The 26,811-nt window shown below is 36.3% G+C and overlaps 3 protein-coding genes across 6 annotated transcripts in view; 2 read left to right on the plus strand and 1 right to left on the minus strand.

Annotated features, from left to right (window-relative positions):
- Positions 1-3,469: 3,469 nt before the first annotated feature.
- Positions 3,470-9,530, plus strand: frg1 (FSHD region gene 1). The gene is made up of 9 exons (XM_084401582.1): positions 3,470-3,647; positions 3,790-3,854; positions 4,011-4,133; positions 7,669-7,726; positions 7,902-8,016; positions 8,123-8,227; positions 8,425-8,516; positions 9,077-9,187; positions 9,399-9,530. The coding sequence occupies exons 1-9, from the start codon at positions 3,586-3,588 to the stop codon at positions 9,433-9,435; spliced, it is 768 nt and encodes a 255-aa protein (XP_084257708.1). The 5' UTR covers positions 3,470-3,585; the 3' UTR covers positions 9,436-9,530.
- A 1,311-nt stretch (positions 9,531-10,841) lies between these two features.
- Positions 10,842-17,254, plus strand: asah1b (N-acylsphingosine amidohydrolase (acid ceramidase) 1b). The gene is made up of 14 exons (XM_084392176.1): positions 10,842-11,012; positions 11,185-11,231; positions 12,608-12,698; positions 12,894-12,980; positions 13,156-13,234; positions 13,325-13,399; positions 14,033-14,078; positions 14,306-14,450; positions 14,672-14,726; positions 14,872-14,953; positions 16,086-16,217; positions 16,316-16,439; positions 16,530-16,586; positions 16,684-17,254. The coding sequence occupies exons 1-14, from the start codon at positions 10,935-10,937 to the stop codon at positions 16,771-16,773; spliced, it is 1,188 nt and encodes a 395-aa protein (XP_084248302.1). The 5' UTR covers positions 10,842-10,934; the 3' UTR covers positions 16,774-17,254.
- Positions 17,255-17,327: 73 nt separating this feature from the next.
- pcm1 (pericentriolar material 1) overlaps positions 17,328-26,811 on the minus strand; it is a 52,332-nt gene continuing 42,848 nt past the window's right edge. For all 4 annotated transcript variants that reach the window (XM_084392148.1, XM_084392147.1, XM_084392146.1 and 1 more), the window contains 12 exons: positions 26,031-26,168; positions 25,404-25,507; positions 25,172-25,306; positions 22,746-22,943; positions 22,606-22,665; positions 20,198-20,324; positions 19,334-19,485; positions 19,188-19,257; positions 18,876-19,075; positions 18,671-18,763; positions 18,380-18,503; positions 17,328-18,089 (listed from right to left, as the gene is read on the minus strand). In XM_084392148.1, the coding sequence (XP_084248274.1) occupies positions 18,064-18,089; positions 18,380-18,503; positions 18,671-18,763; positions 18,876-19,075; positions 19,188-19,257; positions 19,334-19,485; positions 20,198-20,324; positions 22,606-22,665; positions 22,746-22,943; positions 25,172-25,306; positions 25,404-25,507; positions 26,031-26,168 (1,427 nt within the window). In that variant the 3' untranslated portion in view covers positions 17,328-18,063. The remainder of the gene's footprint in view (positions 18,090-18,379; positions 18,504-18,670; positions 18,764-18,875; positions 19,076-19,187; positions 19,258-19,333; positions 19,486-20,197; positions 20,325-22,605; positions 22,666-22,745; positions 22,944-25,171; positions 25,307-25,403; positions 25,508-26,030; positions 26,169-26,811) is intronic.

Here is a 26,811-nt window from a genome sequence, read left to right on the forward strand (position 1 = left end):
CACGGCCATAAACAGAAAATAATTAGACGTTCAAGGAAAAAAAAATTGGTCGCTTTGGGAAAAAAGTGTCTGCCAAATACATAAATGTACATTTAATTAAATTGACTGGCTATTTATTATGTCTATTTCACCAAGTTGCATGTGAAGATGAGAGCAGGGGTGTTTCAAATACACATTTCTTTCATTTGCTTCCATTCTGGAAAATCACATTGTTCAGCTAAATTCATTGCGGTCACCAAATTAAATTTAGCTCAGTTTCTCCAGATAGAGCAAGAAACAGCACGTTCTGGCTCATAAACAAGTCACGTTTTGATCTTAATTGTTGTTTTTTAGTTGTGATTGGAAGCCGCTTCAAAACTACATCTGTGCTTTTGATTATTCTGGCTAAAAATAACAGCTGGCTACAGAGCAGACATTCATGCCAAAGATTAAATGCATTTTCCCACTAACATTGGCATTTTTATGTGTGTGTTTAATTGCGTTTGGCTCATCTGAATTCATTCAGCCGTGAAGTTCATCAATCACACATTCCCAAATGCCCGGAAGTATGCAATATGAAATCTGCCATGTTTGCTCATGGGCACTCAGTTATGCAGCCCGGGTAGTTTTGAGCCAATCACATGAGCTGATATATTGAAATACAGTATGTGTGTATATATATATATTGAAATAATGTCTCTTAACCTATTTGCATTATCCAACTCAAAACAAGTCAGAAAACTATCCAGAACTCATCAAAAACTCATTATTTGACTTTTTTTTTATTTTATAGGGAAGGAAAAGGTCTATGAGGAGGAGGTCTGACTTACAGCATCTTGTATACATAACTGTCAGCCATTCCGTTGCCGTCGGCACTGTATCATGGCTTACATTAGTTTGAAAGTCAGACCAATCACTATCTATAGCCAACCGCCTGACTGATGACTGGCACCATGGGAGGAAATGAAAGACTAAGCTCATTAAACTATATATTAAGCCATCTTTCCCTCTCTCTTCCTTCTCACCATCCCCAATTGCTTTGTGTCTTATACCACGTTGATGCTTGCTAAGGATGATAAATTCTCTATTCCACTTGAGAGGCGGAGGTAATGGGGCAGACCGAACATGGAGACAAAAAGCCTTTCAACAAGGACAAGAGAAAGACACCGAACACGGATACAAACATCTCATTAAACAATCCCATCTCCACAGCCGCCTGTCCTGCTCCTTTCGTCTTATCACTTATGATTAAGTGTATCTACTGCTGCAGGTCTTTTAGAATATTATAAACCAATATGGACTGAAACTCATAATATTTTGCGTTTAATGTGAAAGCCTCCATCCAGCCCTCCAATGTTGGAGTCCATTTACTTTGTAGCAGGTCATGTCTTTTTCTTTTCTTTCTTTTTAAGGAGCTCTGTGCTGTGTGTGTATGGCATATCTGGAATCACTCAAGGTTTTTTGTTGTTTTACGCCTATTCTACCACAAACAAGTTCTCTTTGCTGTTCCTCCAAGTCACCCTGTTCGGCTCATTCACCTGTTTGCATTTAAAGTTTGCCCAGAATGCTGCTGTCTTGTTTATTGTACTTCCTGCCAGTGTCGCACTCTGATTTATTGCATGCTCTGACCAGTTCCTCAACAGGCCAGCCTTTAATGATTATCATCATTAGCAGAAGGTTGATCCTCAGTGTACCGTTCCAACTGATTTGAACTGACTGATTTAATAGAACTTTAAAAGGATGTATTGAAATGAATTACACAGTAGCGAGGCCATATTGTGTGTGTGTGTGTGTGTGTGCGTGTACTCCAGTGTTTCATTGTTACAGTGGTCTGCTGAGGTTTTAAATAAGAGGGCTTTGCCATGTTCAGAGCTATTTTGGTTTAAATGGTTGCTCACTCGTGGTAGACGCTGTGTCTGGAGAGAAAAAGGCTTGGAGACACACTGCCACCCAACCCCCCTCTCTTTCTCTTTCTTCAGTCTGATAAATAATCTGGCAATAACCTATCCTTTCCGACACACCCTGTGATTTAAAACCATGGTAAGAGCAACAGCGTGACACACACACAAAACACACACATGAACACACACAACCACACACACAACACACACACACACACACACACACACACACACACACACACACACACACACACACACACACACACACACACACACACACACACACACAGTGTTGTATCTCTTTCACTGAACAATAACATATTTCGAGGGCTTGGAGCCAGAGGGGCGTAAGTGGCTTTTGACAAACTTTACAGGAGAGACAAAACAAAATTTTGACCGCACTTCAATCACCTGTATTATTAATCTTAAACCACAAACATTGTAACCACAGGCATACTTACATGAATGAGTATTTAAGTAATAAACTTATGGCATATTAACACAATGAACATGTTCTAAAACATTTTAAAATAAAAAAAATATGGCAAAAACGTCAGATACGAATTTTTGGCACCAAACATTTCCAAGTCTTCTATGGTCATATTGGGCGTATCTGCTGAACAATGCAGAAAATAATTGGTCAAAAGGGGAATTGATTAAATAATTAACACTTGAATAACACTTGAACAAGTAATTAATTTTCATTTCACTCATTAATTAATTAATTAATTAATTTATTTATTTTTCATTTCACTTTTCCATTCTGGGCATCTGCTGAACAGTACAGACTAATAAAAGTCACTGAACTTGCTAAACACACTTCTGATTGGCAATTCATGAGTTGTTCAATTTATTTTATTACATTCATTCTTTTTTTTTTCAAATACTCTATACAACTGACAGTTCTCTCGTGTTCTTTTTACTCATTTCACTTTTCTTTTTTGTTCAACCATTTCAATTACTCTGTGAGTCTATTCATTGACCACATCCAAAGAATCATGTCACGTCTTATTTGCTTTTCTGTCCACTAGTTTTAGTTCTACTCACTGTCCACTGTCAGAGCATTGTAGAACTCTGCGTATGTGTGAGGAATACCCTCACCTAGGCTACATGTATTTTTCAGAGCCAGAAGGGCGTAAGTGTGGACTTACGCCCTTCTGGCTCCAAACATTACTCACACTTTTGTGTTAGGTCTTTATTGTTTTGTTGCTTTATTCAATACAGTTTGATCTCAGATAGGTATTTTTGGCACCATTGGATAGAGCTCATCGAGACCTTTATTTTGATATCAATAAGTCATATTCGACCAAAATGCCACTTACGCCCCTCTGGCTCCAAGAACTCGATTTAAATAACATTAAATAAATAAATAAATAATATAATTACTCTATAGAATTTCTATAGAAAAGAAAAGAAAAGAAAAGAAAAGAAAAGAAAAGAAAAGAAAAGAAAAGAAAAGAAAAGAAAAGAAAAGAAAAGAAAAGAAAAGAAAAAAGGTTAAATCATATCATACCTACAAAAAACGTCATCACTGCAACAGCATGCAGTGCGTTCTCCGAACGTTTGGTGTCGCGCTTTCCTCCAGACGCGTCTTTAGTGCGGTCCTCTCGGCCACCGTATACACGCAGATCTGTTAGAAAACTCTTTGCTTGCGTGAATAACAACATATGATATCCCGCAGAAACTGCCTAAATCTTGTGTGATCATGACAGAGTACTCACACGTAAAGTCTACCAAACTGGTGCTAAAAGGGTTAAACGATAAGAAGTAAGGCTTTCTTTCTGTGTATCGATTCTATATACAGTTATTGCTCTAATTAATGTAAATAGCTTTGTCGTAAAAGAGTTTATGTTAAATATCACAATTATTCCCGCTAATGTAAATGACCTGCGACTTCCGTATTGTGCAGAAAGAAGAAAAAGAAGGACAAGAAGAGAAAAAGAGAAGATGAAGACGACAAGCTGGATGTTGTTGGTATGTGTTGTCACTTTGCCTATTGAGTTGTAAATGATTGTGTATTGAGGGATAACGTTAGATAGAATTTGACTAGTGCAGTTTCTGTCTTTGTAAATGCTGTATGATCTGCCTCATAGCTTTATCTTTGTATGATGCGTGTTTCTGAATGATCAGGAGGATGGTGGACAGTGAAGAGTTTCGGTGAGATCACGGGCTCAGTGGCCATAGAGATGCACAGCAACTCCTACATCCATGCACTGGACACTGGACTCTTCACTGTAGGAGCTCCACATAAAGGTGCTGATTCTGTCTGCTTCATTCTACTCCTGAAATGTTGCAGTTGCAAGGCAGCTCAGATTTGCTATTTAAAACTTTCAGATCCTACTTTGTGCATTATTTTATTATTATTATTAATAATAATACACTTTATTTTATTTAGCGCCTTTAAAGCAGCTTCTTAAAGAGTTTTACACAATAAAAATACACAGGTAGAAATACAAAGTGTAAAAAATAAATAAATAATAATGACACTGAATACAAAATAATTAAAACCTTTTTGTTTTTGGACACAAATTATTGTACACATGTATACATCATATTTCTTACTCTTAAGAGTACTCACTCAAGACAATTTTTTCACTCCAGCGTTTTAACGTATTTTTTCTTGAAGTCGACATGAAAAATGTTATGTTATGATAGTGTTTTCTTCCCTATTGTGATGAGTATCCAAGTGAAACAGCTTCTCGAACAAGAAAAAAGCAGGATGGGATTTGATTTTGTTCATCGGGAACTGATTGGACTCATGCTGTTGTTTGACAATATTCCATTTAAAAAAAACAAAGCAAGAATTGATGACTGTAAAATGTTATAAGCTAGTTGAGCAAATTAGTAGCGAGTTTGGGTTACAAAGAATGTTTCGTCCATAGTCAAAAAATCTGTATCTGGAGAACTTCAATGACATCAGAAACACCTTTGTTACATGTGTGTTTGTATTCTTTCCTCTACAAAGTAACAGTCCATCATATCATTTTAACTCATTGCTGTTTACTGGCAAGACTTAAAGTAGCCGGCAGCCGCAGCACTGAAATGGAGCATTTCAGACAGAGGGTCAACATTAAGGAAGATAGTAATAATCTTTTGCAAACATATGACTTATTTTGTGCAAGAAACATTGACTAATATAAGTGAACCTCAAGGAACCTATTTAAATAATAAAATAAAATAAACATATCATGACCCCTTAAAGGGATAGTTCGGCCAAAAATGATATTTAATCCATGATTTACTCACCCTCAAGCCGTTCGAGATGTATATGTCAATCTTTTTTCAGACGTATCTCTTTCAGCGGTTCTCCTACGCGTAGGACGTAGCGTAGGAAGCGTCGTGACGTAGAACGAACGTGACACGACGCTTCCTACGCCACGTCCTACGTCATACGCCAGCATCCATCTCCGTGAACGCGCGTCGACCGCTACCGGAAGCCAGTTATTTTCGTTTATAAAGTTTTAAATATGTATATTTTTACGACAAAACCGCACGGATTACCCTCAGAAGGCCTTCGTTTATCCCCCTGGAGCCGGATGGATTACTTTTGTGAAGGATGCATGCACATTTTGGGACTTGAAGGAGGTGGACCCCATAGCTTCACATTATAACCACTGAAAGATCTAAGACATTTTCTAAAATAACTGAAAATGTGTTCGTCTGAAAAAAGATTGACATATACATCTCGAACGGCTTGAGGGTGAGTAAATCATGGGTTAAATATCATTTTTGGCCGAACTATCCCTTTAAGAAAGGGTAGGCAGTTTTTTTCATAAACACTTTTTGTTATATGCGTTGAAACTCTCCTCATCCTAATAGCAATCAATAATAGAAGTGGTCTAAGTATTTGTAAAAAATTACATATATCTTCTGTGGAAGTCTCTGGGCCAAAAAAATGTTCGTCCAATCATTGCATTCGGTCCAAATGCATTGATAGGATGTCCTACCTGACTGTCAACCTATGTATTTCCATACCTCCACGCAGACATCACACGTCTTCAGCGCGTTCTGTAAGGCTATGCAGAGCTGTAGACAGACAGACGCAGAGCACCGCAAAAAAAACATAAAAAGCCTTTTACAGTTTCTCCTGAACCAAAACAACAAGCTTATGCTGCGTTCATGCCTTGTCGTAATAACCGTAATTAAGAGATGGCAACCTGTGACGTTCTACTCGGAGCTGTTCATGTCCTCAACACAATCAACGCCAAAATGAATCTGCAGCAGTCAGGAGGCGCAAGTCAGATCTCTTTAAGGTGTTTACATTCATTATTATTGTAATGTTATGTGCTTTGAGACATGAGGTAATTTAATCAACACCATCTCGTGACGCTTTGCAGACTCTGCTCTGGTTGTGTGCGTTCATGTGTTTTGAAGGAGGTGTGGGTTTGGAGACGCTCTGAAGGTAGCTTTTAAAGCTAGCTTGCTATTACTAGCCTCTCCAAACTGCCTTCCCTACCTTCAAATATGACGCACAAGTGCATTAATGTAGTGGTGAGATTTGAAAGGAGAAAATGTTGTTTGACATAAACTAGAACCTGAAATATGTCAATCTTAAGGTCTATGTTTTTAAAAATGCACTTTACAAGATATATTTGCAGTACTTTCAGGCAACAAGCAATTCTTTCTGTGCAATTATACTGCACTCTATTTTTTTTCTGCCATGTGGCTTTTATATTGCCTTTTAAATTGGAAAGGTCCCTCTAATAGCGCGGAACAAATAAGTCTCAAAAGTAGAGATGGCTAGGTGCTGCTGTTTCTCTGTTGCTCTCAGTATGGAGGGATTTAAAAACCTGAATAATGTTAGGGATCGTCAGTTGCTATTACCGCAGCCATTCATACAAAGCACCGAGCAATTTCATAGTTCAGTCACCAGAAGGAGTTGTTTACGATTGTTTTCTCTCCAGCTTCATTTTCTGCTTTTCACTGACCGTTGGCTGTAAGGATCAGTCTCTACATCACTCTGGAAGCACCATTGAATTTGTGCATGGTCCCCAAAATCTATTTAATTTAGTGGTTGAGACCTGAAATTAGGAAAATAATGACTTTAACGGTTGTTGATACCCACTTCATGACCAGTGCATCTGTATGATTACCACACCCCTTCAGGACACACACACACACACACACACACACACACACACACACACACACACACACTATCCTGTAACTTTTTGAGCATATCTCTTGCAGTATTCAATATATTAGATAATTCATGAGTTCACAGCAGGTGGAATATAATATCAGCTTTCAGGTTTACTCTTTTGTTCAGGCATTCATGGTTGAAGAAAAAAGAACTGTTAAAATTCTGCAAGACTCAATAGGTATAATAAATTATTGTCAAGTACTTTATGGTTACAAGGCCTTTCTTTGTCTCTCTGCATTTGATATTTTTTAGCAAATATTTTTGAGTTTTGTTTTTTTAAATAGCCATTAAAACTGATGACATAAAAATTATTAATTTATAATTTAGACATTTGAGTTACAGTAAGATGATTAAAAAAATTATATAAAAAAAAGTAAATTAATACTTTAATTCAGCAAGGATGCATTTAAATTGATCAAAATTGACAGTAAAGACATGTATAATGTTACTAAAGGAATGCTGTAGTTTTAACTTTCTATTCATAAAGAATCCTGACAAGAAAATTAATTTTCCACAAAAATATTAAGCAGCATTTATTTATATCTTTTGTTAGTTTTCGCTTACCAGTATAGAAGTTTATTTGTAATAATAATTTTCCTGTTTTTGATCAAATAAATGACAAATAAATATGTCTTATGTTCACAGAGGATGAAGGTCCAGATCCTCCTGAACAGTTCACTGCCATCAGACTCTCAGACTCCAGGTAAAGATCATATCCATATCCATAACTAGGTGTTCTGAGTAGGGATGGGTGCATAAGTCTGCAATTACTAACAGCGCCTTAAAATGTATAATAATAAGTGCCATGTATTATTCTGTAGATCATTTTTGAATCGATCATGTGACTAACTTTTCTCGTCTGTTTTGCTGGTTTCTAGGATAGCGCTGAAGTCAGGCTATGGGAAGTATTTAGGTATAAGCTCAGATGGTGTTGTTATTGGTCGATCAGATGCCATCGGCTCCAGAGAACAGTGGGAACCAGTGTTTCAGGATGTGAGTGAATCCGGCAGTCAAATCAATTCACCAGTCACAATGAAAATAATGTTGGTATTTCGAATCCAGCTTTTACCATTTCGTTCATGTTTCTTGTTTTCCGCAGCGTAAAATGGCCTTGCTTGCTGCAAACAGTTGTTTCATCTCGTACAGTGAGAACGGAGACATAGTGGCCAAAAACAAGACAGCTGGAGATGAGGAGATGATCAAGGTGAATCTCTCCTGAACTCAGTCAACACAAGATGAATTGCTTAAGGGATTTTTTTGTTGTTGTTGTTGTCTGAAGGACGGAATGATTCACAGACGATGTGTTTTATCTGAACGCAAGAATATTGCTTTTAAATTACACTTGACTTTTTCCTGGAATAAATATTAACATTATTTTTCATGCTTATCTGTCCTCCACAGATCCGTTCATCCATAGAAAGAGAGGTGAAGAGTAAAGACGATATTGCTGATGAAGACAGGGGTAATGTCAGGAACTGTGAGATCAACTACGTGTGAGTCCTTGCTTTTATTACTAGGCCTTTCACGATTATTGATTGATTGTCTAATCGTGGTTATTCCATCTAATCACAATTATTTGAGGCAACCGTAATAATTGGGCAGTTTAAATTTCAACCACATTTTGCCAAAGAATATAAAAGAACACTATTGTAAACTAAAGTACATAAAGATAGTCAAAGTCTTTTTTTCATGCGAAATGAAGGTTTGTGGGTTTAATCAGACTGCATTGCATTTAATATATTGTAATATATTAATTGTATACGTTTTCGTTTTCACAGCATCAAAGTAAATCACATGGGCCTTTTTTAATATCATTTTATAATCATGTTTTATACAATTCCAAGTAAAAAAAGAAAAAAAAAAGTAACTTACACTGTAAGTGACATGAATAAAACAGCATTAATCGCAATTATTTGTATGAAAATCGGACATCAGCTCAAAGTTCATGATCGTGATTTGCATATTTTTTTCCTTCAGTTCAGTCAAATTCAGAAGCTGTGCTGTTTATTGAGCATTCAGTAAAATAAATGTTTATGTGAATGTTTGCCTACAGGAAGAAGTTCCAGAGTTTTCAGGATCGGAAGCTGAGGGTGAATGAGGAAGACAGCGGTTCTCTGAAAGTAGCCAGAACAGATGGAAAATTCCACGAGGCACTGCTGGACAGGTAAGACCTCTGACTTTACTGCTTCTGGAGGAGAAACCTCATACTGAATAATAAATGAATGTAGCCTGCTAATTTAGCTCATCCTTAGACGGAAGAAAAGCTGGCATGTTGATATACCCCATTGGATGATTTATTATAGAAGATGGTTAGTGAAACATTGTAAATATGCTAACATCATATCAAATGTTTGTTTTTTTTCTTGTTTTTTTAGGAGAGCAAAGATGAAGGCTGATAGATACTGCAAGTGAAACCAGGATACACTGTTTTTTTATGTTTTAATTTGACATGGTCATGAAATCTCTGCATTTTTTTTAAAATAAACTATTCACTGTTCACAAGAAAATGCCCCCTCCCATTTTTTTTTTAATAGACTACAATTAATAATATTAGAGATGTTGTCATTTGTGTATTGTCGAACTGTAAATGTGATTCATTTCCCAAATTAAATGGATTGTAAACTAAAAAATCTATGTTGTTTAATCACATTCTTATTTTAATAAAATTTTCACAGTACATGGAATGAAAAAAATCTTAGAAAACATGGTAAACATCATATAAAATTATTCTTAGAATGTTTCTGACTGAAGTCGTCAGTGTTGATGTGGTGTGGCCTATATGAGAATATTATTATTGTTGAGCCACATTTGAAGATGTAATTCATCCTGTGCAGTAACTGTGCTGTCTGTTCACTGAATATTGATTTAGGAATGATTTTTGTAGTCTTTAAGATTTACACATAAAATGGTATTTTGTTTTTTGTACTTCCACTGCATTCATCCACTTTCATTGCAGTTACATTTGAAAAAATATGAGACACATAAAGATACAGTAAAAAAAAAAAAAAAATCCACACACACATGTTGTGTTTTCATGTTTTCTGGGGAGTTTCCATGGACATAATGATTTTTATACTGTACAAACTTTATATTCTATCCCCAAACACCAAACCTACCCATGACAGAATACTTTGCGTTTTTACATTTTCAAAATCATCACTTTAGTATTTCTAAGCTGGTTTCCTCATGGGGACCCAAAAGAATGTCCCCACAAGTACAAAGACATTTGGTACACACACACACACACACACACATTCTTGTACATCTATCTTTATGAGGACATTCATTGACAATGCAATCTCTAGCCGCTTACCCTAACCTTACCCATTACAACTAAGTGCCTAACCCCGAACCCTTACCCTAAACCTACCCTTAACCTAATTATAACCTTATCACAGACTTAAACCAATTATTGAGCCTCAAACAGGCCTTTAAAGGGGTCTCAGAAAGTGAGGACCGGCCAAAATGTCTCTTTGTCCTCACTCCAATGGTCTAAAACTCAAACTGGTCCTCACAAAGATCGTTGTACAAGTACACACTGCTTGTTGTTGCACTTCCATCTACAACCGTTAGATGTCGCAATACATTCGCCTATTTGTTACCTCTCCTGTTTGTTTCGGGAGAGGTAAAATGCGTTTTTCTGCGGTTATTGTTTCTCATTACCTAATTAATAATAATAATAATAAATGATATGGGACAGTCTTGTGCTACAGCTTAATAAAATAAAGCAGAGACAACCCTAAAGACAGAGAGTGCAAAGTCATCTTTTATTTTGTAACTCATTGTTATGGTAACTCCCCCAGTGTCTACTGGGTTTGCGCAGATTAGGAACTGTCACGAGAATCATCTCATCATCAGCACTTCCGTGTTCACAGACGCTTCTGAAGTCTGAAGACTGCGGGTGTCTCATCATGATCGTCAAATTAAACGTCTGCTGTTTTAGTCTCTCTTTTATGTTTTTGTGCTTGTATGCGCAATATGTACCACCGGTAAGTCACCATCTGTCGTTGTTAATCTTGATGAAAACGTGTGTTTATGGCAATACTGTTCAATTTCGGGTTTGTTTCATTGCAAGTTACAATAATAGCTGGACTTCAGTGTTGTGTTTACAACACTAGTTTACTGTAAATATGTGCTAAATCACTGGTGTTGATGTTTCAGTACACAGAAGAGTGCAGAAGTGGCATGTATCCTCCAAACGGACCAACGTGAGTATGACAACTGAAATTATGGATTATACAATCTGCAAACACTTCTGTCAGAGTATAACAATGTTATTCTAAACCTTAATCAGTACAAGCATACAACAATTGCATGTAACAAAATTATGATTATGAAAATTATTATACAAAGTACGAATTAACCGAGTCAGACAGGAAAGAAACATAGATTTAGGGAATTAATAAAAAAGACAAAAGTGATAACAAATTTCACAATATGTCTTGTGTCAGTATGAGTTTAGTTTTAAAGAAGTGAAACTGAATCAGGTGTTTTGTAACAGTGCGCGTTATGCCTGTTATGCAATTACTAAAATATGTCATATTTGTCACATTACTTCACTTGTGTGGTTTTTGCAGCGTCACACTGTTTTTTAGTACTAGAAAGAAAATTGTAATAGTAAATTTATAAAGCAAACAAAACTGATGTTTTAAAATATAATTGAAAATATGATTTTATATATAAATATACACTGCCGTTCAAAAGTTCGGGATTGGTAAGATTTTTTATGTTTTTAAAAGAAGTCTCTTCTGCTCACCAAGGCTGAAATATTATTACAATTTAAAATAACTGTTTTCTATTTTAATATATTTGAAAATGTAATTTATTTCTGTGATGCAAAGCTGGATTTTCAGCATCATTATTCCAGTCTTCAGTGTCACATGATCCTTCAGAAATCATTCTTATATGATGATTTGCTGCTCAAGAAACGTTTATTAGTGTCAATGTTGAACAAAGTTATGTAAAAAATGATTTGATGAATAGAAATGTCAAAAGAACAACATTTATCTGAAATAGAAAGCTTTTGTAACATTATACACTACTGTTCAAAAGTTTGGGGTCAGTAAGATTTTATTTTTTGGGTGGAAGAAATAAAATAAATTAAAACTTTTATTCAGCAAGGATGTATTAAATTGATCAAAAGTTACAGTAAAGACTTTATAAAGTTTACAAAGTTACAAAATATTCTATTTCAAATAAGTGAAATAGAACTTTCTATTCATCAAAGAATCCTGAAAAAAATTAGTATATTAGAATGATTTCTGAAGGATCGTGTGACACTGAAGACTGGAGTAATGATGCTGAAAATTCAGCATTGCATCAGATAAATAAATTACATTTTTAACTGTATTCAAATAGAAAAGAGTTATTTTAAATTGTCATAATATTTTTTTATACATATTTTTTTAGCAAATAAATGGAGCCTTGGTGAGCATTAGAGACCTCTTTTAAAAACATTAAAAACCTTACCGATCCCAACATTTTGAACGACAGTGTGTGTAAATGTATATATATTGTATACATAATTGAAATTGTAAGTTGTGTGAGAGGAGAAGATCTGCATTTGAATCTCTGTATCTTTTAGATTTAAAGGTGATGTGTCCTGGTATACCGTTGATCTGGACTTACCACCAAGCAAAAGATGGACAGATGTTATTACAGACAAAAAGAAGGATGTGAGTTTATACCATGATTCAATCCATCTATAGTTCAAATGCTCTACATTCATTTAATGGCATTTCTGTAAGCACTTAAATTTACCTTATTTGTTTGGCAAAATGTGAAATTTATTGCCCAAAAGCGAACTAAAAAGGAACGTTCAGAGAAGGGCTGATGTGTTCAGTGACATTTTCAATGTGCTTTTCCTTTAGATGGCGAGCATGATTCAGGCTATCAGAGATCTAGCGGATGCCTTTGTTCCCAGTGGGAAGCTCATCCAACTAGTAGACAAGGAATTGGTGAGTAGGCAGTCTGACATATCACTTTGTATGATGCTAAATCATAATTTCTTGAAGCATACGACACTCTTAAATCTCATATCGCGCTGACACGCTGATCTGCATACCTGTCAGAGATCACCTACATTAATGATTTAAGCTGTAATAACTAAAATGACTGATTTGTTGTCCTCAGCCCTTGATGGTGAACACCCTGCCTTATCCTTTCAATGAGGAGATCAGAGGAATAGCATCAGTGTCTGGCGTTCCTTTGGGTATGAAGTGCATCAAAACCATCATGTTTCACACTGTTAAATAAAACGTAAAGCATCAACTCACTCCATCAACTGTTCTCTGTAACGCAGGTGAGGTGGTGCTCTTCAACATATTTTATGAGGTGTTCACCGTATGCACTTCTCTGGTTGCAGAGGATGTCAATGGTGAGGATATCATCTGATATATCATTATTTGAGATTATTTTATCATTTTTATCTGTGTTATAACATATCAAATATGCATTATATGACATAGACTACCATTCCAAAGGGCCAGGTCAGAAATATATATATTTCTTTTGACACAAGTGAACACAAATGTATTCAGCCAGGATAGATTATATTGTTTAAAAGTGACTGTAAAAACTTAAAATGCTGTTTCATTTAGAAATGAACTTTTTATTCATCAAAGTATCTGTTTTCAACATTGATAATAATAAGAAATGTTTCTTGAGCAGCAAACCAGCATATTAGAATCATTTCTGAAGGATCATGTGACTGGAGTAATGATGCTGAAATTTCAGTGGAACTGACATCACATAAATAAATTACATTTTAAAATATATTCAAATAGAAAAGAGTATTATTTCTCAATTATACTGTTTTACTGTATTTTTGATCATATAAATGCAGCCTTGGTGAGAATATGAGACTCCTTTCAAAAACATTATCTTACCGATAATCAAAACCTTACCGACCCCAGACTTTTGAACAGTAGTGTATGATATCACTAGAACAGTGGGAGTATTTGATATAAAGTTGTGCCATTCAGGAAAGATTCGTTTGTTTTTACTCTAGGCAATCTCATCCATGCAAGGAACCTGGACTTTGGACTTTTCATGGGGTGAGTTTAGTGTCATTGTTGTGGCATTTGTTGTTAACCTACAGTACTTCCTCGATTTATGAGAATTGTTTGAGTGAATTATATATACATACAGTAGGCAACATTTGAAGTGGATCAAAAAAGCTCATCAGCTGTCCTAAATTCATGTATTTTCTTTTGATCCACTACAAATGTTGACTACTATATATTGAGATTTCAGACTGTTCTTTAAAATCCTCTGTTTACAGTTGGGATTTGAAGAACAGGTCATGGATCATCACAGAGAAGCTGAAGCCACTTGTTGTCAACCTCGACTTCAGAAGGAACAATCAGACTGTCTTTAAATCCACCAATTTTGCAGGATACGTGGGCATGCTGACTGGTATTCATCAGGTGAGGACGGATGAGAGAATCACAATGAGCGATCTGAGTTGATTAGAGTTCAGTCCAGAATGGATTATAAATCATGGTGACAGGATCCAGAATGACCTTTTGTCTCTTTTTAGTTTCTTTTCTGCAGTTTAACAGGAAGGACCATTGTGAAAGCATGGATTGTTGATCAATAATCACATTGCTTCTGTCCCTTGACTCTTTGTCTTTTGTTTTCTTTCTAGCGCTCTTTCACACTCACTATGAATGAACGATTCAGTCTGGATGGAGGGTACATCGGTAAGCCTTTGCTCTTTTATTTGCAGAGCTGTATGGCATTGTCAGAAATACGTTGAAGCTTTCTTCAAATATGATTACTCATTTCATTTGGTCAGATCGTTGGTATATAGTTTTATTGTGAATAAGTGTGTGATGTGAATTACAGGGATTCTGGAGTGGATCTTGGGGAAGAGGGACGGCATGTGGATGAGTTTTCTGACTCGTTCTGTGTTGGAGAATGCAACTAGGTTGGCTAGAGACAGTTATTTAAAAATATGGACACACTTTAGATTAGGGTCCAATTCTTAGTAGTAACTATTAACTATGAGTTTTTGCCTCAATAAACTCCTAATTACTACTTATTAATAGTTAGTAAAGTAGTTAAGTTTAGGTAATGGGTAGGATTAAGGGATGAAGAATATGGTCAATCAGAATAAGGCATTAATAGTTGCTAATAAACAGCCAGTATCCTAGTAATATGCATGCTAATAAGCAACTAGTTAGAATTGGACCCTAAACTAAAGTTTTTTTATTTAAGAAGTCTCCTGTTCACCAAGGCTGCATTTATTCGATTAAAAATACAGTAAAACAGTAATGTTGTGAAATATTATCACTATTTAAAAGAACTGTTCTCTATATATATTTTAAAATAAAATATATACTTGATGCAAAGCTGAATATTCAGCATCATTACTCCAGTCTTCAGTGTCACATGATCCCGCAGGAATCATTTTAATAGGCTGATTTGATGCTCAAAAAATATTTATTATACTTATCATCAGTTGAAATCAGTTTTTGCTGCCTAATATTTTTGCGGAAACTGTGATACACTACCATTCAAAGTTTGGTGTTAATAATTATTAATAAAAAAGGAAGAAAGAAATTCATACTTTTATTCAACAAGGATGCACTAAATTGATGTTCTTTTGAACTTTTGATTCATCAAAGAATCCTGAAAAAATGTATCAAAAATATTAAGCAGCAAAAACTTTTTCGACATTGATAATATTTGAGCTCCAAGTCAGCATATTACAATGATTTCTGAAGGATCATGTGACACTGAAGACTGGAGTAATGATGCTGAAAATTCAGCTTTGCATCACAGGAATAAATCACATTTTAAAATACATTCAAACATTTAAAAATAAATCAAAAATGTTTCACAATATTACTGATTTGACTTGATTTTTCATAAAATAAATGCAGCTTTGGTGAGCATAAGATACTTAATTCGAAAACATTACAAATCAGAATCATTCCAAACTGCTAAGCTAGTGTATATTTTTTGTCTTTACCTGAACTTAAATAAGAAGTGACTTTTATGTTTGCGATATTGAAGAAACAAAAGCAAATGATTGGGATGTGGTTGTCTTCTTTTAGCTATGAAAGTGCCAAGGCTCTGTTGTCTGACACTAAGCTGCTGGCTCCAGCCTACTTCATCCTGGGAGGAAACCAGACGGGTCAAGCCTGCATCATCACCAGATCCAGGACACACAGCATCAGTCCACTGGAGTGAGCATTGCATTACACTCTACTACACACAGTCAAAAGTAGACGTGTGAGTTTTTTGGTTAGAAATTAATAATAAACTGAAATGCTATGTATTTCAGGCTTGATGTGAAGAATGGCAGGTGGTATGTTTTGGAGACTAACTACGACCACTGGAAAGAGCCTCTGTTTTTGGACGACAGGAGAACTCCTGCTATGAAATGCATGAATCAGACCACACAGGATGTGAGTTTTGACCTCGCATATAAACCAAATCATGTTTATCCAGGTTGCCAAATTTTCACCACTTACATTCATGACCCTGTTCTCTTTCAGGATATCTCCTTAAAGACAGTCTATGATGTCCTGTCCACCAAGCCAGTCTTAAATAAAGTAGGTTCATTATCCATTACTGTTAATGTTTTATGTATCAGTTTGTAGCACATTTTATGGCTTGTTCATTAACGCTTCCCTTTATGATGCTGTGCAGCTGACCACGTACACCACTCTAATGGAGGTGTCTAAGGGGTCGTTGGAGTCTTACATCCGTGACTGTCCTAACCCCTGCATGCCGTGGTGATGGATGGCACCTGGGCAAGCTGCATCACTGGGACGTTCTTATGTATGTTTAGGAAAAGCATGCAATTCAAATTTTAGCATCATTAAAAATCAGCAGTCTTACATTTTAGAAGGTTTGCAACATCTGATTTTGAAATCATGAGGCATCTTCTGGGTTAATCAAGCTTAGAGAGGAAGAGCAGCCTACTTACTACTTGTCTAAAGATGTGTGGGAAATTACACTGAAAATTAATATTGCATATGGCAAATTGTATTATAATTTTTTTTTCAAATCATGTGATTATTGTTTTACTACGTATTAGCATACAGAAATGTGCACAGTGGAACATGTTTCAGCTGGATAATCAACACTACTGGTGCCTTGTAACTTTATTCAACCTCCTCAGTGCCAACCAATGTGTGTATGAGAGGAAAAATGATCAACCAAAAATGAAGCAGTATACACATGTACACAACTAACATCAATAAATCATGGAAATTCAGTATTTGTTGTGGGGAAAATGTTGCATTGAGATTTTATGCAAATGTGACAGAGAGAGCAATCACTGCAGGAAATGATAAAAATCAATATTTTATTCATTTTAAATCTCAATCTAAACATTAGAGAATCACATAAGGTGAAATCCCAAGCAATGGCCAACATGCCTTAAAAAAAAAAAAAGGTAAAAATGAAAGCAAGAGAAAACATTTAAAAGAGTGCAATAAGAGAGGACAGGACAATTTATCAGTGCTAATATGTGATTCTGCTCCATCCTGGGTCAAGTCGAATATATTTAAATAGAGAATTTTTCCAAATGTGCTTGAAGTTTTATCCTGAATTAGAGGAACGTATATTGTCCTCTGTATATTGCATTCACAAAAAATGCTGATGGTCTTGGGAAGGAAATCCCAGAAAGAAATGCAAAAACAAAAGCCTAACCGTGCCAAACATAGACATACAAATATATTGCATCCCTTAAACTGTAGCCTTTGAAGGAGCTTTTACTGAGAGTTCTGGCTTAAAGAGAAACACAGAAAATGAACTTACAGACTACAGAACAGCTTAAAGACAGAGACCCTTTCAAAACATCCTCTCCTACATTCTCCATAAAACAATCAGAATAAAACTTCTTATAAGTGTAGAGACTTCTTTAACATCTCTTTAACTGTTAGATCACACATGCTGACAGGCTAATTCACTAAGACTTAGCTTAGCTGTTGTTTCCAAGGAATCTTAAGGTATTAAGCTCATTATATAGTAATGTTGAATGAATTATGGTTTGTAGTGTAAAGACGAATCAAAGAACCATTCTCATGCGCTCTGGGCTCCAATGGTTTCTGAAAAGAAAAAGAAAAAAAGAGATATGATTTACACGAACGTGAGTAGAACATGTCTTCACCTATCACAGGGATCTGCTCATATACAGATCATAGTAATTGAGCTCAATTTTAATATTCAATGCATTACTAAACTAAAACAAGATGTAAAATATACATGAAAATACTGAATGTGAGTTTTGAACTAAAGTTATCACCTTATTCTAATATTTCATTTCGAATTGTATTAAAGTTACTGCATGTACAGTCTGAACAGACAGCTTAATGTTTAAGGGATATGTAATATTTACCAGGCTCTTTGAGTGCTTGAGCATTTCCCACCAGTCCTGTAAACTCTTCTGTATTTACATTCAGAATTTCAGCTGCTAAGTTATTATTTTGCTGCTCTTCTGAGATCCTCTTACAAAGTTCTTCCTGTACAAATTATAAGCAAAGAAAATTAGAAAATGTTTAAAAACCATACACTTGATGACTCATTGACAGAGACATGAGACATATATATATATATATATATATATATATATATATATATATATATATATATATATATCCCTCTTAGAGAGACGAGCTCAAGCTCTTACCTCACACAGAACAGACATTTGAAAAGGGAGATCCTCCACCTTCACAAAATCTTCCTCATCTGACCTCTGGCTATTGTTTCCAGATCCAGCCTCCTATATGACAAACAAAGGAACTTAATACCTTTTTTTTTTTTTTTTTTTCATAATTTGGTCATTCTTAGAAACGAATAAATTAAGTTTGAGGAGAACAGCTGCTCTGACATACATCAGTGTTGATCATGACTGGGGAGTCTGTGTCAGGGCTGGCTGTATCTGAGCTCTGAGGAGTTTCTTGTGCTGAAGCAGCAGTACGGTCCTCCTCCTCCTCCTCCTCTTTTTCATCTTCTGAACCAATTGTTGCCTCCTCTCTGCCCTCCTCTGGAGGCTGCTGATCTGTGTCTTTGGACTCCGATTTTATGCTTTTAGCTGTTAGAAAATGGGAGACAAAGTAAAAAAAAAAATGTGTTCAACTGTAATGAGTTGCTGGTAAATACCCCAATAAATGTTAATGGTATAATATTACAGAAGAAAGTCATACATTGGCTGCTTTCGGGGCTTTCTAGGTCTGATTTGGTTTCCAGGGGGGCTTCGTTTTGTAAGGCAGAGCACTGAAACAACACAACAGGTCATTATTAATGTCTTCTGAGTCGGGTTATTTGCTCTTTCGTGCGCATGCCAACACACCTGTCTGTGTTCACTAGTGTTGTCCATGCAGGCTTGTAGTGATGTTTGCACCTCAACAGGTCCAGCCTCAAACTCCTCTATCTCTTCCACTTCATTTTCATCTTCTCCACTGCCATAGTTGCATAGAGCCTGTGTCTCTGCTTTAGACAAGCCTAAAGAAAAGACCATACACACACACAACACACAAGTCAAACATATTCTTATCAAAGTCAAATACATTACAGAACAGTCTCAACATACAGGCGATAAGATGGGCAACCTCCAGCAAACACTAAAGGGTATTGTTGAATACTCAGAATAGTAAGCATAAAATAGCATAAAATTCTATCACATAGAATATAAAAAAATATATATTTTTAAAACAATCTCTTTCAAAAAAGATATTGTACTTTTATTTAGCAAGAAAACATAAAATTAATCAAAAAACACAGTAGACTTTTACAGTTACGAAAGATTTCCAAATGAATCCTTGAGATATTTGTTTTCCCCCACAAAAATATTAAAGCAGCACAACTGTTTTAACACTGATATAAATAAGAGATGTTTCTTGAGCACCAAATCAGCAAATCAGAATAATTTCTGGATCATGTGAAACTAAAAGCTGGAGTAATTGCTACTTAAAAAAAAAAAAAAAAAAAAGCATTTTAAAATGTATTAAAATAAGTTACATTTAATTGTAATAATATTTCACAATATTACTGTTTTTATTGTATTTTTTGATCAAATAAATGCAGCCTTGGTGAGAACAAAAAGACTAAATATAAATATAAATTCTCACCAGCCCCCCAACTTTTGAGTGGTATTGTATATTTATTTCAATCAATAGCCATTTCTTTCTCTTCAGTTTCTGGCTGATAACCTTACTTATAGAAAGAGGCAGCCCTTCTTCCTCTTCTTCTTCCACCTCAGATGCTTCACTCCTCTGTGCATCTTCCTCCTTGTCCTCTTCCCTCTCATGAGGCGTCCCTCGCTGCTTGGTCTCATCCTGATCCTGATGAAAAAATATTGAAAGTCAATTTTCAACACTGAAAACATTCAGGTTTGCAATAAAACAAACAAACAAACAAACAAACAAACAAACAAACAAACAAACACCGCTGCAAGATTGTTGTATGAAACCAGCAAAGGCAACAAATAGAAGTTTTTTTTTTTTTACTCAATTCATCACTTCATATTGAGACTGCAAGCTAATATATACCAGGGGTTTTCAAACTGTGGGTCGCGACCCATTTGTGGGTCGCAGATTGGGAAGAGGTGGGTCGCGCAGTCACTACTGGCTGCAGCTAAATTTACGTTTCATGAATGACACACACACAAACATTTTGCACGATGTACCAGCGTTAAATAGAAATCGCTATGAGATCGCATTACACAGGAGAATTCAAATGTCACGAAAGGTGCTGCGTTTCCCAAAAGCATTGTATGCCTAAGTATATCCTAAAACCGTCGCCACTTATGGTCTCTACGATCAGCTTAGCTCCCGGTGCTTTTGGGAAACGCAGCAGAGACCTGAATCAGCCTTTCGTGACATTTGAATTATCCGGTGTAATGCGATCTCATGCAGAATGCAGAGCAGTGATTGGAGTAAACGAGTTTCTTCTTGTTAATAATGCGCACAGAACCGCTTAATGAACCGCGCCGCTCTGAGACGCTGAAATTGTTAACACAACATGTCGCAAGCGCGCGCTTCATGAAACAAATCGCACTGATTTCTCTGTCGTCTGTTCAACACAGCACTGTTGTCTTTCCGAGATATGGTCGTCGTAAGAGTGCGTTGTTTGCATTCCCTTGCATGCATTTTGCTACAACGCAAAAAATATAGCCTATACAGTGCAATGCATAAGTGAATACACCCATGCTAAAGTTGACTAAAAAGAGGAATAAAAAATCATATTTTGGAAATTGAACTTAATGCCTTAATTTAAAAAATTAGGAAAAATCCAACCTTTAAGGACACCAATTTTCTTTGTGAATGAATAATGTATCGTAAATAAATAAATGTTCTTCCTTAAAATACATGGTGCATAAGTGAGTACACCCCTATGTTAAATTCCCATAGAGGCAGGCAGATTTTTATTTTTAAGTATTTAAAAAAAATTTTTTTTAGGATACTATGCATCCTGATAAAGTTCCCTTGGCCTTTGGAATTAAAATAGCCCCACATCATCACATAGCCTTCACCATACCTAGAGATTGGCATGGGGTACTTTCCATAAGATCATCTCTCAATGCAAATCAAACTAGCTATTAGGCTAACTGAAATAAAACCATGCCAATCTCTAGGTATGGTGAAGGCTATGTGATGATGTGGGGCTATTTTAATTCCAAAGGCCAAGGGAACTTTATCAGGATGCATAGTATCCTAAAAAAAAATAAAAAAAAAATACTTAAAAATAAAAATCTGCCTGCCTCTATGGGAATTTAACATAGGGGTGTACTCACTTATGCACCATGTATTTTAAGGAAGAACATTTATTTATTTACGATACATTATTCATTCACAAAGAAAATTGGTGTCCTTAAAGGTTGGATTTTTCCTAATTTTTTAAATTAAGGCATTAAGTTCAATTTCCAAAATATGATTTTTTATTCCTCTTTTTAGTCAACTTTAGCATGGGTGTATTCACTTATGCATAGCACTGTATATAAAACGTATTTCACATGTACACACTCGCGCACAAAAGCGTTTTCTGCGCTGAACAATTCAATGAGTTTAACAACACTCGCAGCATAAATATTAGTATTGAAATTCTAGGTCCTGGGCCTACTGTCAAATAAAATTATTAGTCTATTATATTTTTTTATAATCTGATTTTTGTCATATCAAACCTTTGGTTATGATTAGGCTTACTTAATCTTTTTTAATTTCTTTAAATTTGTTCTGCCATGTCTGGTAAATCAGTTGAGGCAGCAGACAAAAACTACTCAGTATTCTTCACATTATTTCAACAGCCATTAGGCTGTTAGGCTCTCAATTTTTGATAATGTGCCAAAAGTTTGTATTGCAATTAAACTTGTCATTCATACTGTAACAAGGAAAAAAAACTGCTCCAAAGAGAACTAACGCCTCCCACCCCACATTCATGCTTTCAAATTATTTTATATTTTGGTGGGTCTTGAGATAGATTATTCTTGTCTAGGTGGGTCCTGGAATGGAAAAGTTTGGGAACCCCTGATATATACAACGGTTCTGCTGTGGGGCTTTAGATTCAGAAGCAGTGTAGCTTAGTGTATTTGTGTGAATGTTAAGTGCATCAACAATTATAACTTACTCTGTCTTCATCAAAATATGATGGTGAGAATGTATTTTCTCTCTCTAGTGTTTTCTTCTCCTAAACAAACAATGCAAAGATTATTCTCCTTTAACACAGAAGCATTGCTACAGACACACACATTAATCACTCGAGCCTACCTCAGCGCGAGGCGAGTGTTTTGGAGATGTATGGTCAGAGCGTCTCTTGGTCCTGCATTTGTTTTTAGAGGTGTTCTGATCTAAATCCTGCATCAGTCTGAAGAAAGCGAGTTCATTAAAGAGGATCTCAGAGATCTCTACCAGCAGGTCCTCACCACAATCCTGCAGCGTCCGTCCAACAAACTTACTCAGGGAGTCCTGTGAGTGCACACACAAAACCAAGAACATCATTATCATACACTTCATAAAACTATTTAAAGCACCCTTAATTAAATGTAGGCTGTACACATTTTTAGACCTTTTATTTTATTTTACAGTGGGGTAATTTTTAAGTGCAGTAAGCCACGAAAATAACTCAATTTGGTACTCACGAGGCAGCCTTATATGCATGCACTTTGGATGTGACTGAGCGCACAGAAAACCGCCTCTGGAGCACGCAAGAACCAAATGGTTAAAAAAGATGTGAAAATTATAAACATTTGTGACGAATCAACACTGACCGGATTAGGCAGGAGCAAATTCTGCCACCTGTCCCAAAATAATGTAAAAAAATTCAAATTAAAAATTGATTGAGCGACTGAATCACTCACACTGTTTTCAAATGACTGATTTGATCTGATATTTTATGTGGATTCATTTCCTCATCTCACCTACATGCTATAGTTAATACATGTTTGCAGGAATTTCCAAATTAAAAGTGTGAAACTTGCGAGAATGAGTAAAATTATGCGATCTATGCAATCCCATGCCGAAATTCAGGACCTGAATAAACATTCTATTACACAGTTACATGACTTTCAAAAAACTTTCTGGGTTTATTTATTTTTTCAAAACTTTTCCAGACCTGGAAATTGCTATTTTAAAATTCCATGACATTTCCAGGTTTTTAGGCATCAGAGTCGCGTTCAAATGTTCAAACACACCCATGATTCTCAAAATTGCAGGTTCTTGTGATTTTAGTCATATAGGGGTGTGCGAAATAACCATCTTATGTCACAATACGAGTAATTTTTAGGGCTGGTCCGAATACCATTTTTTGAGCTTCGAAGCTTCGGTCGTAATGAACATCGAATATTCGAAGCTTCGGAGAAGAGGGTGTTGAACATATTCTTCTCTCTAATAAAGGCAGGAATCTCTATGTGTCTGTATGTCCGTTTGCATCTTGATTATTTCGAGAACCATTCATCCAATCGACTTCACAGGGAGTGCAGTGTCGATTTGGTGCAATATAGATTGACACGTGAGACGCAACACGTTCAGAATTAATAAACTTTTAATAAACTACAGAACAGCGCGAGCGGGAAGCGCGCGCCGGCAGGGCTTATGCTCCGAGAACGGACACTGCACTGTAGTGATATAAAACGCACACACACAGGTCTGTTAACTTAAGCAATACTTTTAAGGTAGTCTAATTTTTTCTGACTAACAAATGACTGTAAAGGGCAGATTTAAATAAAGAAAAACGAAATTTAAATAAAGAAAAACGAAATTTAAATAAAGAAAAACGAAATTTAAATAAAGAAAAAACGAAATTTAAATAAAGACAAAACGAAATTTGAATAGAGAAAAACTCAATTTAAATAAAGAAAAACGAAATTAAGTTAAATTAAAAACGAGATTAATTTAGATTGATAATAACGGGTAAAAAGTCTAATACATTTTGTTTCTATTATTCTATTTTCCACAATGTCAAAGCAACGCAGCTTAACCCAAAACACAAGCTCAGGCACGCACTTCCACACACACTCCGCTGTTCTCATGCACTTCTGTCCACACACACTCCGCTGTTCTGCTTTAGCCAGAGAACAGAACACTCCCGTTGCTGGAACACAAGGCGTTGGTTCTATTTCTAGCGTGCACGCGTTTTCCGCGTGGCTCGAGCTGTGCCTGAGACGCGTGTCTCACGCAGGCAGTGTGCAAACTCCAACCTGTAACATGGGAGCCGAAATAAAAACGGACCACACAGCTGAGACGCTCACGCCACGCAGCCAGTGTGTCGCCGGCCTTATCAAGCGCGAATGAGAACCGTTTCGCGGGGGATCCCAGGTGTGCAAAAAAAAACAACAAAAAAAACACGAATATTCGATTGTCAATTTTTCAAATCGAATACCAACCCACCGAACGAATATTCGATTATTCGAATATTCGGGTCCAGCCCTGGTAATTTTATTTCCCAATAACAATATTTATCATCCTTTTTTTGCTGGAAATAAAGATGTAACAATAGCAAAAAAAAATTATTTTGTGAAATTTCACAACTTTCGATACCACAGCAACAAACGAATACTAGGCTAACACTTAATACTTGTCAGTTGCAAGTCGTCAAACAACTACTGAAGAAAAGTAAACAAAAAAAGTCAGTAATAAAATAAAAACAAAGAAGCAAATTACATTCGAACAAATAAATACATTAAATTTGTTCTTACCTGCAGGATGCCGCCCAGCTGTCGGTGGAAAAACCGAACAAACTCTTTGCTTTCATCATTTTGCTGAATGAGTTTGAGCACCATGCGTCTCACAGATGTGAGCAGCTGGTGTGAACACACCTCCCCAACGTGCTCCTGACAGAAAGACACATGCAAGACAACACGTCTCTGAACTGCAGCTTAGACAGTTGATTTATTTGAAATGTTAAAGAGAAAAGTAGAGCAAGCTCACCTTTAGGAAGGGAATAACTTCTGTCATGATGGCTTTGATCTGTCTGTCAAGCTGTTGTGTGTCAATCTGAGGACAGTGTGCATCTGCAGATGAATGTCCAGCACCTAAAAATAGAAAAAAAGATACACAGAAATGCATTAAAACACATAAGCAGAGATACGTAAAGGGGCATACAACCTAAGCATTTATTATATGCATGTTTAAAGCAAGCAGAGCTTTAGTCAAAGGTCTAATCCCTATAAACATTAATAGCAACTCTCAGATTAATTAAAGACATATTCCAGGTTACTTTCAGCCTAATGAACGAAATGTGTTAGTGTGAAATGTGTACCTGATACAAAGATACAGGCTGTACTAAGTCTCAATTATTCCTTTTAGACATGGACTCACTGACAGTGATGTGTGCTGTGACAGCAGAAGACAGTGCCCATCGTGAGCAGATGTGGACGCAATAAGGCATATAAAAGTTTCTAACCAGCCATTTGTTTCTATTTCTAAAGCACTGTGTTAAAAAACGTATTGTATCAATTTGCTTGTTGCATTGTATCTGGTAGGGACATGCCATTAGAAGCACTTGCAAATGAATGTCAGGTCTATTCTGCAGTCTGAGAGTGATCGCAGGAATACCTTGCGTGAGTGCTGAGGCGGCAGCAGCAGCTCCGGAGCTGTGCTCAGGGTTATCTGTGTTACACTCAGCCCTTAGCTTCATGCGCTCATACTCCCTCATCCTGGCCAATGCCTTATCTAAATGAATCACTGTGTTGCCTGGAGAAGCAGAAAGGAAACAAAGGGACAGAGAGAGAGAGAGCGGAACATGAAAGTATTCCAGGGGAGTACGATAGGATTCAGTCTAGCCCCAACCCAGCAAAGCAAGCATGATCATGGTAAGCAACCTATCTAGGGCTGTCACGATTCTTCGATTAAATTTGAGTACTCGATTTAAAAAAATGTTGAGTAACCTGAAAAATACCGGAAGTGGCGCATTACGTGGATGAGAACCCATGAATCGCATTATTAGACTGTTTTCTAAGGCTGCACGGTGTATTAAAACCAAAAACCATATTATAGCATAGGGCTATTGTGAATTCACAAAGGCTGCGATTAGGGCTGCACGATTAATCGCAATAAAACCGCACACGATTTGGCAAAGGCTGCGATTATTTTAAGCGCAGCTTGTCAGTGGAGTGCGGCTGATCGGTGGTAAACACTGCCCCATTTGAACACCAGAGGGCGCTCTCACGCAAACACGCTAAATATGCCCCGCCGCAGAAGTACAATAACGGCGCATCATTCCAGGAAATTCCTGTCGCTGTAGCTGAATAGTCAGAAGATTGAAACGCTTTGATTAAACATGACTTATAAATGCACGACTGCCTTATTCTGTGTCAGAAGCTCATCATCTCACAGA

The sequence above is a fragment of the Rutilus rutilus genome (assembly GCF_951802725.1).
Source record: "Rutilus rutilus genome assembly, chromosome: 2".
Classification (NCBI taxonomy): Eukaryota; Metazoa; Chordata; class Actinopteri; order Cypriniformes; family Leuciscidae; genus Rutilus; species Rutilus rutilus.

Excerpts from the sequence above, each read along its gene's own strand:
- frg1 (XM_084401582.1), top strand. The coding sequence starts at position 3,586 with ATGACAGAGTACTCACACGTAAAGTCTACCAAACTGGTGCTAAAAGGG. Across the intron at positions 8,517-9,076 it reads AACTGTGAGATCAACTACGT|GAAGAAGTTCCAGAGTTTTC; the intron begins GTGAGTCCTTGC and ends GTTTGCCTACAG. Across the intron at positions 9,188-9,398 it reads CACGAGGCACTGCTGGACAG|GAGAGCAAAGATGAAGGCTG; the intron begins GTAAGACCTCTG and ends TTGTTTTTTTAG.
- asah1b (XM_084392176.1), top strand. The coding sequence starts at position 10,935 with ATGATCGTCAAATTAAACGTCTGCTGTTTTAGTCTCTCTTTTATGTTT. Across the intron at positions 11,013-11,184 it reads ATGCGCAATATGTACCACCG|TACACAGAAGAGTGCAGAAG; the intron begins GTAAGTCACCAT and ends TTGATGTTTCAG. Across the intron at positions 16,218-16,315 it reads CACAGCATCAGTCCACTGGA|GCTTGATGTGAAGAATGGCA; the intron begins GTGAGCATTGCA and ends TATGTATTTCAG.